General features: G+C 31.3%; 1 protein-coding gene across 8 annotated transcripts in view; it reads right to left on the bottom strand.

The window, feature by feature from the left end:
* POT1 (protection of telomeres 1) overlaps nt 1-16,137 on the bottom strand; it is a 140,353-nt gene that overhangs the window by 23,505 nt on the left and 100,711 nt on the right. For all 8 annotated transcript variants that reach the window (XM_037836253.1, XM_037836251.1, XM_037836255.1 and 5 more), the window contains 6 exons: nt 14,687-14,856; nt 13,690-13,778; nt 10,015-10,071; nt 6,652-6,808; nt 5,134-5,339; nt 2,672-2,807 (listed from right to left, as the gene is read on the bottom strand). In XM_037836253.1, coding sequence (XP_037692181.1) covers nt 2,672-2,807; nt 5,134-5,339; nt 6,652-6,808; nt 10,015-10,071; nt 13,690-13,778; nt 14,687-14,856 — 815 coding nt within the window. The remainder of the gene's footprint in view (nt 1-2,671; nt 2,808-5,133; nt 5,340-6,651; nt 6,809-10,014; nt 10,072-13,689; nt 13,779-14,686; nt 14,857-16,137) is intronic.

The raw sequence follows: 16,137 nt of genomic DNA, 5'->3' as shown, positions 1-16,137 counted from the left end.
ATTAAATGAATACTTTTCCAGAAAAATTTCAGTAATAAAATAGATTCAAGAAGAAACAGAACATTTTAAAAGATGCATAATTATTAAAGAAACTAAACCAGCACTCTAAATTCTATTTAAGAGGCATCAGGTCCAGACAACTTAAGAAAAGTTTTACAAAAACCTTTAGGGTTTTGGTAAATATGACTATATTAATATTTTAAAATCAGTGAAACAAAAGAACTATGAAGTTAAAAATGCACAGGCCAGACTAGAATTTTCTTGAAATGCATATAACTGACAAAAGATTAATATCTATAATATAGAAAGAATTCTTTAATATCTATAATACAGAAAGAATTCTTACAATCAGTTAATACACATACAGCCAAGAATCAAAAAAGATGAGGAAACCTAAATAGCCAAATAAATATAAGTGTTTTTCAAACACACTACTCATCTGCAATGCAAAGAAAAATGCCATGGACTCCATTTGATGTTCATCAGGGTGAGTGGAGAGGACTTGGGAAGATTAAAAATATTATACACTGCTGTTCGAAACATAAATTGTTACAACCATTGGAAGAAGAACAATTTGGTAATATTTCTTAAAGACAAAAAAATGCACGTTATGATCCAGTAATTGCAATTCTAGGTAAACACTAAGTAGTAACTTTCAAACATTTTTGACAAGGACTCACAGTAAGAAATTCATTTAATATCATGTACTGGTATACACAAATTCTCACAATTGAAACAAAAGTTTAGGAAACAATACATTCTTACTATGTAAAATGTTCTGTATTATTCATTCTGTTTCACTGCATTTTATACCACACCACAGCATACGACATCATACCATACCATGTCACTGAAAAAAATGCTGGTCCTGACCTCCAAAATGGTATTATAAGAAAGGAAATATGTAAGAAAACGTATAACTGGACTTTATTTAGGCCTGTGTGTAAATGAAACAAATGGAAATAACATACATCAATTAACTGGAAAATGCATAAATTACGATATATGCATAAAATAAAAAAATCCGTAGATTCTAAAATAAGCAAACTAAATCTACATGCAATGTATCATGTGGATAAAAACTTTTTTTTTAAATTTGCATTGAGTGAATAGAAAAATAAGCTGCAAATGGATAGGCTTAGTATGAAATTATTTACATAAATTTTAAAAACATAAAATAATATGATATACCACTTAAGGGTTCATATATATTTATTACATAAAAAACATAATTTGTAACTGGGATGGGAAGGTGTTTATATTCTAATTTTATTTCTTACTTATAAATATCTGAAAAAGTATCTTAAAATGTTAACATCTGTTAAATTCAAGTGGTGGATATATAAATGTTTTTATCATTTTGATATTTTTCTGTAACTTAAAATTATTTCATAATTTAAAAAAAAATAAAAATACATATTTACTTTTGCTGATGACATTCAAAGTAATGGAAAATCTAAAATATCTTAATATCTGGAAAATCTAAAATATCTTAATATCTGGAAAAATTTCAGTCTTAGCTTAACGATGAAACTGGTGAAAAAACTGAAAGCCTTAAGAAAACTTTTTAGTTTAGATTTCTAGTAAATGAAGAAGTTATATTCCAGGGCTCATAACTAATATATGCTTTTATAATTTTGGACTGGCCAAAGTACTGATACTAGCAAAACAAGACAGAAGAGAGAGACAGGAGAGAGAGCAAGTGAGGATGAACAGGCAAAGGAGAAAGTCCATGTAAGTGACTTATTAAACAAAACATAATTTGATGGATTTTTGGTTGAAGTAATGGGTGGATAAACCTTGATGAAGTTGACTTTGAGGTCATGAGTCCAATGAGAGAGATAATTAAAGGTCATGAGTCCAATGAGAGAGATAATTAAAGACATCAGGCATAGCAGAGTAAAGATAGCTACGTCCGTGGGATTCAACCGGTGGCCCACGAGTTCTACTTTATGGCTAAGTTATTATGATGTTTTGTATATGGAACAGAACTCACGGCAATTAATGCATGCCTACCAATGACTTCAGCAGTTAAAATCAGGGAGATATCATAATTTCAGTCCGTAATTTTTCAACTGACACCAAGATTTACAAATACTAATAATGAGGAACAACTACAACAAATTTGGAGGCAGGAAAAGGAAAGGGAAGATATGACAAGATGTATTCTATAATCCAAGGCTTCTCAAAGCAGAGCATTTCCAAGGTGATTACTACATCAAGCAGCAGAGACTTCTTCCCAACCCCCCTTCCAAATTTAGAAATCTGTTTCTTATCCCCAATATGTTCTGAAATCTTTTAATTCCTCAGTGGCAACCAATCTGTTACTAAGTGGCTAAGGATTTCTGGCATTCAATCAACTAACTTTTACTAGGTATGCAGCTCTGAACCTTTCTCTGAAACTAGCATTGAAACCCTTATTATGAATGAAGATAAATGAGTACTAGCCATTGATGGAGGAACAAAATGTTGTTATCTTTACCCTCAGCACATTATAGGCACTGAATAAATATGTTAATAAAAAGAATAGATACATATCAGAACAACCTGGTCCATTTAAGTTGGTACTTAGTAAGTATCTGTTGAACATATAGTAGCTAGTGGGATTAATAAAACTAAAAACTACTCAAACAGTTTCTAACTCCAAGAATTCCCAGAGCTGAAAACATACCCATAGTGCTGTATTTTTCTTTGTATAAGAAATGGTGCTGAAAGGTCAAGGAGTTCCAGGCCTTCAATGCCAGATCTCACAGGAATTACACTATGAAATTTGTTTGAGAGATTGCAGATTTCAGTGAGTGTACCTCCTGTTAAAAGAGAATAAATAAATTCCTTCTAATAGTACAAATATAATATAGGCAAAACGGCATACTTATTGAATAACACATGAGCTACAGTAAAAGACCTGAGGGACTGACAGAAAAAGACAATGAAAGTAATGAACTTAGAGATTCAATCCAGTATTCTGAAAAATAATTTGAAAACTATGTGTTGATTATAGATACCACTGTATTAAAATGCTGAGACTTGAGTAAAACACAAGGCTTGTGAAATTCTAACCATCTTCTAAAATTTATACAAATTACCCTCTATGCCAATCACATTTTTTAATTAAGATTTATTCACACACCATACAATCATCCAAAGTATACCATCAACTGATCACATTACCATCATATAGTTCATTCATCACCCCGATCTATTTTTTTAACATTTTCCTTGTACCAGAAAAAGTGAAAATAAGAATAAAAAAAAAAGAGTAAAAAAAGAACACCCAAATCGTCCCCTCCCTCCCACCCTATTTTTCCTTTAGTTTTTGCCCCCATGCCAATCACATTTTGATTCAAATAACCGACACAGAATAAAGTTGAGAGCTGAAATATGACAGGATTCTCATTATGAAATCTGCTACTTACTATTAATATCTAGACAGATCTAGTTTTGAGTTCTGAAATAAATCTTTATAAACTTTTAGGTCAACATTGAATTTAAATATAGATGCAAAAATAATCCATGGAAAATGAATTCGTGTATACTATTTGATAATTTTTCCTGATGAAATCAACACACTTCCCCTAATTCTGTAACAGGGTAGGCATTAAAACCATCATTTTGGCTGCCTAACAGTGCAATGGGTGACCATTTGGCAGCTACTGTCTCTTATGAGTTTCCCCCAAAAAATACTGTATCAGAGGTCCGGTGTGCATCCAGCTTGGCCATTTGCACTCATCTTCCCGACAATGGCTCTGCCAGATGAGCTGTATGACCTTAGGGAACTTACTTAACCTTTTGGTGTATCAGTTTCTACATTTCTAATACTGGTAATAACAATGCTTCTATGCTGTCAGGTCATTTTAAGGATTTAATGAGTTAATATTTGTAAGGCACTTAAAGCAATGTATGGCTGTTATTATTATTGATATTAATGTTTTTATTTATTTTTTGGGGCCCTCTCAAAACTATAAATTCTGTGAGAGGAGAGGAAGTACTTTGTCTTGTTTGCTGCAATACCACTAGGGCATAGATCAGTCCCTGACACACATGTGGCATTCAATAAACAAGATAAATTAAACAGTGCGAATGAAAACATTTAAAATTATATTTGTGAACAGTAGAGCTAGAAAGGTTTTTGAGAAATAATTTTATATCAAGAGACATCATAAACGAAACTAATTTTTCTTTGTACTCAGTAGAAAGATTTGGCATGCAAGTTGGAGAAAGACCTAGGTTTGAATTTTTTTGCATTTACTAGATTTTTAAACTTGGGATATTTAACCATTATCTCTGGGTCTCAGTTTCTTCCTCTGCATAAAAGAAAATAGTATCTAGCTTACAGAATAACTGTAAGACAGAATTAAGAATGAAATATTAAACTATGTAGTAAATTACCTGGCAATGTTTGAACATATATGTATTCATGTAAATACATATCTTCTAAAATGATTATGTATTGCTTTTATAAATAGAAAAATAGTATCAATAAAAATGATAATTCATGATAAAAAAGATAAAGATTTATAAAATGAAACCAAATTTTTCTCTAATGCAAATTAAAGATGTTTTCCTTTTATTATGGATAGTTATGAAAGAAAAAAATCTCCAGGAAAATAATGAAACTTTAAAATTTAGCAATGAAAAATAAAATATATGGAATATATATTAGATAAATATCAGACAGAAACAAATATGGAAAGAAAATGCAAAAATAAACACACTTCAAAATTTCATTCTTTTAAAACTCAAGTTTACTTGTTTTAATGGTCTTGGCTTTCAATCTCGTTTTATGAAACAACAGTGACATCTAGAGGCCAAGTTAATAGCAACTGTACATAAGCAAGCAGCCTCTTTATTACTCAACATGATAATCAGCTTTGAATATGGTTACATGCAGGAATCCAATAAAATGGATTAATGCAAACACTTAAGTTTAATGTATAATTGAAAAATATAATTCAGATATACTTAAATATATTTATTTGAGCCTTGTAGTTATATATGACATCAAGTTTATGAAATTTAAATTAATAATATTTTTTATATGCACTAAGTTGCCCATAAAATTTATTTAACAATCATGAGAGAAAGACACATGCAAAATCAGTTTTCTAATAAAATGTAACTTAAACATCTTACCTTCTATCAAAATTAGACAGTTATTTGAAAGTGGGAGAACACCATTATTTTTCACAAAATGAATAGCTACTTTTCGTTCTCCTTGATCTTTAGTGGTCCAGATTTCTGAATCATATAATGATGTATTTTGTAGTTTGGTATCTGGGGTTCTGGTTGCACCATCTTGCAAAATTATATCCAAATCTCTATCATGTGGAACATCTTGCCTATAATCGTTAACAATAAAATAAAAGAAAATAACTTTGGTAAAAGCTAAGAAATACTAATTTAACAAATTATCCAGCAATAAGAAACATTTTTAATATGCCGATGAACCAGTTACTTTTCTTTAAAATTAGAGATAGTTCATTTTGTCATAATCAAATAAAGTGACTATTATTCAATAGATAAATATTGCTGTGTCCTTAGTAACATCTCAATCTTTGAGATGGTTTCCTTGTTTATTTTTAAAACAATGATCATAGAGGCTAGTTTTCTTTTACAAAGCTATATGATTTAAGGAACCAAAATTTGGTATCTCAAGACTGGTCTAAAATTGTATGTATAATTTAATCCCAACTGCCATTTTAAGTTTAAATGGGTAGAAGACAGATCTTCCACATTTAATTTAAGGAGATTTGATTATCAGAAATTCTCCAAACAATATTATACTTAGATCTTTGAGGAAAAAAATTATATATATATATTAGTGTACATATATGTATGCACAAATATATGTTAGCTAAAAATAAACGTACATTCAAATATAGAGAAATGTATATATTTACATTTTATTTATAGATATTATAGTAAAAACTTTATTAATGGTAAGCAAATGCAAATACCCAATAACTACATTTTCAAAAACATCATTTTATATATTTAGAGGGAAGACAGACAAACTACCTGAAAAAAGTGATTAAAAATAATTTTCAGAATATGTCCGGAGCTAAGTCCATATTCATTCTAATGTCCTACAAATTTATTTATATATTTATTTATAATGGATGTTTGGAATAAAAGACCTTAAGGCAATAGAAATCCTTAAACACCAAAGAAAATTAAGTTATATTTACCATATTGTAGTTATTAAGCAGAACAGAACTAGTTCCAACAATGTTTTCTGGTTATCACTTAATTAGAAACTTCAACTAACTAGAATTTCTTTTGACCTAAGGATTTTGACTAAATAAAGGTTTGTAATTAGAAGATGTTTTTGTGACAAGACAGTTTCCTCAAATGTGTTCATAAATTGTTATTTATTTGCATTTATCAGAGCTACTAAATTTTACATCTGAAAATAGCACCTTCTTTTATTTATTGTTACAAAGAAAAAAAATCAGAGGATTTACTCACTAAGAATTTAGTATTTTCCTTTAAAACCTTTACCATTCTCTCAGAATATAATACATAAAATCATGATTTACTCATGCCTGGAGTTAAAATTATATATATATAAATATGCAAATATATTTATATACACACATGTATAGTTACAAAAAATATGAAATGAAAACTTTTATTATGGAAAGTACTTACAGTGAATGACATTTAGGACAATGAAGTTTAAGAGATTGAAAGAGTGTTCTGGGCTTATATGACCTCAGTTTTGCTCTAATGCGATATTGTTGAGGGGCTTTTTGTTTCAAAATAGCACACAATGGGGTTTTCTCCAAATATTGATGATCTGTAAGTACTGTAAAGAAGTTTTAAATTGAATCAGAATAATCCACAAGAATCATTAAGCATATCTGTGACATGAATTCCCCTCAACCAAATATATACAATAAAATCTAATTAATTTAAGCTGCATTAACTGTGAGCTCTTTATTTCCTGAGTTACAATCAAGGCCCACTAACATAGTTCCAGGCACACAGTGGGTACTCAACAAATATCTACTGAATAAGAAAGAATTTAACTGCCTGGTCAAAAAGTATTTGTATATTGAAATAATGGAGATTTCTTGGCTAGCTTATGGAAAACAGTAAGGTTTAATCAACCAAGTACAAAAAGTAGTATGCTAACTGTAAAACACTTAAAAGTATTCACTAAATTACTGATCCCTTAGCCACTTCTGTTAGGCAATGGTTTAGATTCTAATTGGTATTTGTTATAAATGAACATAAAACACATTTGCTAAAAATTGTCAGACAGGCTTCTCTCCTTGCATATTTCAAATTAGTGACTCCTTTGAACTATAATTTTTAGAATCATAGATTGTTAGAGTGAGAAGGGACATTAGGGATGATCTAATTCATGGAGGTGGTGAGTGGTGGACAAGGAGGAGAATGGGGAGGAGTAGGAGAAGGAAGAACTGAGTCACACTGGGAGAAAAATCAGACAAAACCATTTGAGCAATTGGCTAAGAAACTGTAGGTAAGATCAATCTCCTTATCTAATTTTGGAAAGAAGGCTTGGGATAATATTGGTCTGTTTATACTGGGCTAAGTACAGAATTGCTTGGTGACCCTTAGCTTAAGGTAACAAACCTTACTCAGCCTGCTAGATATTCCAGCTTAGCATTTTGCTATATTTTAGAATACAAACTGACATATAAACCTTATGATCCTCAAATGGCTGGGACAATTCCTTTTGGTACCTAGCTTTCATCTAACTAAATCCTTGTTGAATAATTTGCCTTCAAGGAAGCAAAACAGCAAAGAATTTACAGAGGATATTTTATGTTCCATTTTTAAAACAAAAGACCACAGGTAGACCTCAACAACTTAGTATAAAATGAAAGTGAAGAGAGGAACTACTTACAACTCACATTTTGAGATAAAACTTTTTATTTTAAAATCTTTTCAAACTTACAGAAAAGTTGCAAGAACACAAGTATCTCCTGTATACTCTTCACCATGATTTACCAATTGTTAATATTCTGCCATATTTGCTCTATCATTGTCTCTGCATCTATCTTATCTGTTTCTTTCCATATATGTGTTAGACATACATGCATATATGCATGTGTGTATATTTATATATATGATTCCATGTATATGTATACATGTATGTATATTATGGAATCAAACAAGCAGTTTCAGACACCATGATGAGCCTTTATCCCTAAATATTTCAATGGGTAATTTCACAAGAACAAGAAAATCCACTGATACAATCACTGTACAATTTTCAATATGAGAACATTAAATGATATACTATTGTAATCTAATCAATAGACATTATTTGAATTTCCCAACTGCCCAATAATGTTCTCTATAGCATTTTATTTTTGGATCCAGAATTAAATCTTGGACCACACACTACATTTAATTTTCATGTCTTTTTGGAACCCTTTAATGTGAGATGGTTCTTCACCTTTTCTTTGTTTTTGTGATATTGCTATATTTAAAGAGCACAGGCCATTTATTTTGTAGAATGAACTTCCATTAGGGTGTGTGTGATTTTTCCTCATGATCATATTCAGGCTTTACATTTTTGGCAGGAATACTACATAACTGATATTGTGTCCTTCCAATACATCATATCAAGAGGTATATGATGTTACTGTTTCCATTACTCAGATGTTAACTTTATCAGGTGGTTAAGGATGTTTCTATCAGGTTTCTCCACTGTAAATTTATTATCTTTCCCCTTTTAATATATTAGAAGATGCTTGGGACAATGTAAATATCCTCTTCTTCATCAAATGTTCATCCACTAGTCTAGGATCCACTGATGATTCTCAACTATATCAATTATTATTCTCATGGCTGTAAAATTATAATTTTACTAACTTCATTTCTTTTGTATTTATTAACTGCCATTCCACTGTAAAGAAGAGCATTCCAGTCAGTCCCATTTATCTATTTATTTTTTTGTCCATTGTTTATTTTCAACATGGATACATGGATTCATCCTTTATTCAATGAGTTCTAATCCATTATTGTTCATTTTGATGTTCAAATTGTCTTTGATTTGGCAAGTGGGAACCCTTTCAAGCTTGCATCTATGCCATTTGACACGTTCCATCATTAACCAAAAATTCCTTATTTTCTGGGACAACATGTTCCAAACACATCTTGTAATTTCCCTGTCCTAGCCCTGGAATTTGCTCTTCCCACAAGGGACCTGGATCCTTTCAGGGGAAAATGTTATTTACAAACCAAGAAAACACTAAGTGTTCTTGATGCTACTGGGGTTCCACTGCCTCTTATGTTCTTTCATGTACAGAGCTAGAGTAAATATACACCAATGTTCATAGCTATATATACATACACATGCATCTGCTTATATATACACACACATATCTATATCCATTTCAGTGTCTGTCTATAAAACCCTCAGTACATACCGACACTTTCAATTCCAACCTAACACCGCAAGCTTCTTCCTTCCACCATTCTGTATTTAATTTTCTTTCTCTAACAGTAAGAAACTAATATTTTTACAACAGTACAATATTTAATAGACTTGTGCTTAAAAGTATTTTTCTCAAATTTTTTGCATCATAGCTGAAATAACAGAAGTAGGCATCTGACACACTATATATGATCATTGTTAACATTCAATTAAAGCTTTGGGGTGTATTGTAAAGAGGTCTCATAGACATTGTTATTATCCTAAATGCATACTATGAATTAATTAAAATTAATATAAGATATTTTATATCCTTAAACTAAAAATAAGCCCCACTGCACTGTTAAATGACATTTTTTATAAACCTTAAGAAATACACAATTTAAAGTATGTTCACTGTAAAAATTGGTACCCTTATGGGTTCCATTTTATGCCAGTATAGAACAAGATAGAAGAATAAAAACTAAAAATGAAAATGTTTTTGCCCTCATGGATATCTGCTGTCACTATTATATAGGAATAGATTAGTTGATAAGTGTAAGGACAAACTTTATTATGCTTGTTTTTATGTCCATACTTATAAAAATGATACATGGTCTTACTTGTTGCAGACAGTTGCTGACATCTTTCTACCTCGTATAGTGATACTGATCCAGAGCCTATAGGAAAGAGAAGGAACAAAGAATGACACACACGTTTTCTAAGTCTATTAAAAATTCAATATGGCCCTGGCACTGAACACCATAAAACACTGTTGAGAGGAAATAAAGAAAATCAAATAAATGGTGAGATATACCATGGATTGGAAGGCTCAGTTATTATTAAGGTATCAATTCAACCCAAATTGCTCTGTAGAATTAATGCAATCTCATTCAAAATCCAAGAGACTTTGTTGTAAAACTTGACAAGCAGATTCCGTCACTTAAATGGAACACAAAGAATCTAGAATATGTAATATAAATTTGAAAAAGTTGGAGGACATACAGTAAATAACTTCAGGACTTCTTATAAAGCTACAGTAATCAATACAATATGATACTGGCCTAAGCATGGACAAAGAGATCAAAGGAACTGAACAGTAGGCAAAGAAATAAACCCACCTTTATATAGTTATGTTTTTTGTTTTTTTTTTTTTACAATCTACAGACCATTACAATAATTGTTCCCCTCTTAGACTGTGTTCTAAGATTCAATTCTGAGTTTTTGATTTTTGAAAAAGGCAACAAAGCACTCACTCCAAATGGCGGGGTGGGGGGAATTCATTTCAACGAATGGTGCTAAACTGGAAATTCTTATTAAAAAAAAAGTACCTCATAACATAACACTAAGCATTAATGAAGAACTACTAATATATGTAACCATATGTATGAATCTTAAAAACATATAGTCTGTACAAGAGTACATAATATGATTCTATTTAGAAGTTCTAGAAAAGGCAAAAATCAGAACACTGGTTGCTTCCAGAGTGGGGATGATGTGGAGATTGGCTGGAAAGGGGTGCAAGGAAGCTTTTTTGGAGATGGTAATGTACATCATGAAAGGGATTTGGGTTACACAGGTTTATGTATTAGTCAAAACTCATGGAACAGTACACTTAAGATATATATTTCATTGCATGTAATCTTGCCTCAAAAATAAAAAAAGAGTCCTGAACAAATACTGAACTCTAGTTATGGATGGTCATGCTGAAGTGTTTGGAAGAAGTGTACTGATGTCTGCAATTTATTTTGAAATGTATCAATGGACTGAAGGATGAAAAGAAGGATAGCAAGACACATAGACACAGGGCAAAGCAAACAGTAAAAGGTTAACTGGAGAATCTAAGTAGCATATGAGTGTTCACTGTACTTGTGTTTCAACTTTTGTATATGTTTGAAAATTTTCATTGTGATAGAAAATACACTGTGAAGGAAATAAAGGGAGATGTGGATAAACTCTTACTAAATATAATAGAATGACTTGATGAACATCATAAAATAGGATTTAACTTTAACAAGAAAACAAGAGTTGTAAACTTAGCAATAAATTTATCCAATACTCTTAAAAAATGAATTTAAGATTTTAAAAAGGTGTCTGTTTTGTAATTCCTTTAGCTAATATTTTATTAATTATAACAAGATATTTTTATAATTTATTCTACATAGCATTATATGCAAACGCATGCATCACTAGTCATTCTTCCTCAATATACCTAATAAATGGCATGTGAATCCAGGCAAGAGGAATTAAACGGACATCTCAAGTTGGGAAGGTATGATTTCAGTGAATCACAAAATATCATTTATTAATTAATATCTGCCATTCCAACAAGAAGAGGAAACAATGGCACACACCATAAAAGTAGTCAATCAATAAGGAAATGAGAGAAAATATGTGCAAAACATACAAAGTCTCCTACAAATTAAAAAGGAAACAGTAGAGAACCTAACAGAAAAGCCAATAAAGGGTTAAGAGCAGACAATTCAAAGAGGGAATAAAAAGGGTCAATGAATATATAAAAAGATTCAAGTTTCCAAGTAGTCAGGAAAATTAAATAAGAGCATATTTATCAGTCAAAAATTATATACACTGTTAACATACAATACTGCTGAGCGTGTGAGGAAAGGACACCGTCTTACACTGCTATTTGGTTATGAATTTCTTGGATGTTGGGCTAATGATTTGGCAACATCTCTTAAAATAAAAGAGGAGCCTAACCTTTGATCCATCAACTCCACTTTTTTCCTTTTTTTTCTTGCGTGGGAACATATATATATATATATATAATATAAAAGTGGCCATATTAACCTATTTTAAGTGTACAATTCAGTTGCACTAGTTACTTTTATATTGTGCTACCATCACCACCTTCCATTACTGAAACTTTTTCATCTTGTAGGAGTTTCAGAGAAATAAAAGCCTGAAAGCACATATATTCAAGGACATTTATTGAAGCATTACTTATAAGATCAAAACATTGCAAACAACCTGAATGTCTATCAAATGGAGAATGGCTGAATAGTTAATGTTACATACATATTACAAAATATTATGCAACTATTAAAATAATGAGTTTGACCTACATGAATTGACCCAGACAGAGGTCTCTGATATATTATTAAAAAGAACAACTGGTATAGTATGGTCTCATTTTTGTAATAATCTAAGAAAGACGGAAGTCACATCTGTTTATGTTCAGCTATATACATTTGTATAACCATGAATGTGTTGAAGGAATCACACTAAACTGTTAACATTCATTACCTCAGGGAGTAGGGAAGTGAAAAAACTATTCAACTTGATATCATAACCTGTACTACATTTTTGTAATTTAAAAATAATAAAGAAGTCCTTTGAAAAGGAGAAAAGAAACTGTAAAAGTATGATTACAAGTTACACTGTCTCCAAATGGCTGTCAATTGAACTAAACTGGCTTCTTAATGGTTGTTCAAATAATCATAGATCAAGCTTAAACGCCACCACCAAGGTGCTAGAGAATGTGGAGCGTTTTAAAGCAGAGAGAATGACGAAATAAATTTAAAATAATTTTTTTTAAAAATCCAATAGCCTGCATTTGAACCTGACTGGCTTTGCCATCAGTTAACAGTAGAGTGATCCTAGACATGTTATATGATCTCCAATACTCAAAGCCTGAGTTTTTCTTTCAGTAAAAGAGAAAATAACAATGCGTGTAGGCACTAAGTACCTGCCAAACAATACAGGTTAATTTTCATACTTATCATTACTGGTAAGAAAAAGCATAAACACTCCTAGAGTGGTTCTTTGGACCATATTAGAGTAGGACTGAGATTGTAAAAAAAATATGGGATAAAAACATGACTAGATTCTAGGTACCAGAATGTACAAGCAGATATTAAGATAAATTGGTAAAACAAAGAATCTTGCCGATTCAGAGTTTTAAAATTTATATTTGAATAGTCACCTTCTTAGGTAGCCAACAATAAACAACTCCATTGTTTTTAATAGCTTATAATTAGGTACTTGATTAATTCAATAAAGATGGGAACCATATATACCTCTAAGATACGCATGAGCATGAAATACCTTGGCTGAAATAAAGCAGTAAAGAAACCATTGCTCCTTTTAGAAACTGTCAAGCAAAATATTTGCCTAGGAAATTAATGCAGATTTTAAATGAATATATATCTGTATGGGTATTTGTGTGCATATGCATATATATATATATATATACACACACACACACACATACACAAATATATTCATATTTATAAGCACTTAGCAGGAACTAAATTGCCAATGTCAAAAATTGTCCTTACTTGAAAAGGTTGGAAAGCTGTCCTCATATTCTGGTAGACAGATACGATCTAACTGCTGGTTGGCTGTCAAATCTACAGATTCTAATACCCTGCAATTGAAAGAATATAATTTCAAATTATGTATGAAACAAAGTCAATATAATCAGTTTAGCTATACCCACAGAATCCAGGATCTCACTGAAATTGTATACAAAATATTGAGTGGCATGCATCTTTTCAGTTGAGAGTCTATAGCTTTTATCTTATCCAAGGCCCCTCAAAAGTTGAAAATTTGGGTCTACAAAGATACAAATGGAATAGAGGAATGATAAAAAAAACAGTAAACAAAATTAAGCCGGGAATTTACTGGATGACATTCTGAGCCTGAACAATCTCACTCTAGATTGAAAAATGTTAAAATACTATGCTGCTACTTTGGAAATATGCAGATTTATTTTTATTTCTCTACAACACTAGTCAAAAAGTTTCTGTACACAGTAGTCTTTAAGAATATTTCAGGAAAAAGAAAACTAAATTTAGCAGGATTTCACTTTCTTGGCACATCTTAAAGGTTTAAAACTGTGACACCCTAAAAAACACTTCTGTTCCCTATTTAATCTGTTGTAGGCTCTTTGGGAAGTGGCAGGATTAAATAATTTTGGAATCCTAGATATATATCAAGTTTTCCAAACATTACCTATGCTCCTTTATCCCATTTGTTGCTGTACTTAGATGGTGTGGTGAATGGTAGAAGAGAACGTGAGTGTAAGAGCAGACACCAAGTGCTGCGAAACAGACTATAACCCTGGCTCTCCTACTAATAAGTTATTTGCATCCACAGTTACTTGATTTCTGTTTTATTTGACTCTACAATTGAAAAACATGAATAACAGCACAGATGGTTATGAGGATCAACTACAAGGAACCTACAGGAAACCTCCCTGGAACAATATTATCTTGGAAATCAGTTTAATTAATTCCTTGGTTACATTTTCTAAATAGGTGTAAACATGCTTACTTTTTCAGTTGATCCACATCAGAGTTACTTTCCGGCAAGACCCTGATTCCTCGACCATAACTGGTACCTCCATGGAGATGAAATTCTAGACCTAATAATGTTGACTGGCTCTCCGAATTTACTGATTGAAGTTTGGTATGGAGGCTATAAATTCTAAGAAAGCTTCCAACCTAAAAGCAGATATTTGTTATTTAGAAAGTAGAAGAAAAACAATTTTTGATATTCAAAATATTTAAAAACCAATATGGCAGGAGCACTGACCAATGAGAAAAGAAACTGGCTGATATATTATACTGGTGTGTACTGACTTCAGTATCAGTCCTATGGACACAAAATGTGTGTGTGCATGTGTATATCTATATCTATACCTATATCTAAAAGGGTGTGTACATATGTATGTGTGTATATGTATCCATTTCAAAAATATTAAAATGTGAAAAAATTGAATCTTAGTATAGATAAAATATAGTAGCTAAGAAACTTATTACCTAAATGAAATTCAAACCCTCTATTTGGTTAGGGTTTCTGAAAATAACTTGCTTTAATTAAGTCAAGGTAAGATTTAATTAAATATAATCAGTAAAACACCCTCATTATGGGAACACTAGAAAAAATTTTAAATGTGCTACTGTATCAAAATAATAAGCAAGCATCTATCCCAGAAGTTTTATGGAAAGAAGTTTTATAATACAGCTTTTGTGCCTGTACCACCATAGTGTGAAATGCACTCTATGGGTTTAAATATAGGATTAAATCAATTATTGAAGTTTTGATGTTTGATCTTGATTTACTGAATGGCCCTTACAAGATTTTTGCAGACTAGACTATTTCTACTTGGACTATTTAGTACAAGTACTCTACAGTTCATTTTAGATGTTTTGCCAAATGTCCTAAAACTGTCATTCATTGTAGAGAATTTGAAATTAAGGAACACTAGACTTTACATGAGAAAAGTGCAGAATTTCATTCAAAGAAACTGCTACCTACCCAACGACATGTAACCTAAATCATACACTGAAATTGTATTTTTAGGAAGAAAGATTTATTTAAAAAAGTAGTTCCCAATTAGGAAATTTACTTCACTTGGATAAAAATAGCACTTCTGGCTGCTGGATGCCAGAAGGGGCTGCCATTGTCTTTTTTTCTACAAGCCCAGGATTGAGTAACAGTGGTGAGATTGTATGTAACAGAAAAGCTCTTATATAAAGTGGGGAGAAGAAAAAAAAAAAAAAAAAAGAGGAAAAAGAGGAGGTAGTAAATCAACCTCCCCACACTTCTGCTTATTGTCACTTCTCTTAATCGTATTTCACAATACCCTTTAGCTCTGATGGAAGGGAAGTTATGGGGAAGAAAAATGAGGGAAAAATCCACACTCCTAAATGCTACTCCTTCATTCTCAAGAGTCTTTTCCCCATCCAATGATGGGTCTTTTAATGAGGGAAGGGGAGGTA

This window comes from Choloepus didactylus, chromosome 5 (assembly GCF_015220235.1).
Source record: "Choloepus didactylus isolate mChoDid1 chromosome 5, mChoDid1.pri, whole genome shotgun sequence".
Taxonomy (NCBI): Eukaryota; Metazoa; Chordata; class Mammalia; order Pilosa; family Megalonychidae; genus Choloepus; species Choloepus didactylus.
The sequence above is the reverse complement of the archived record's forward strand: the minus strand, read 5'-3'. Positions and strand labels throughout refer to the sequence as shown.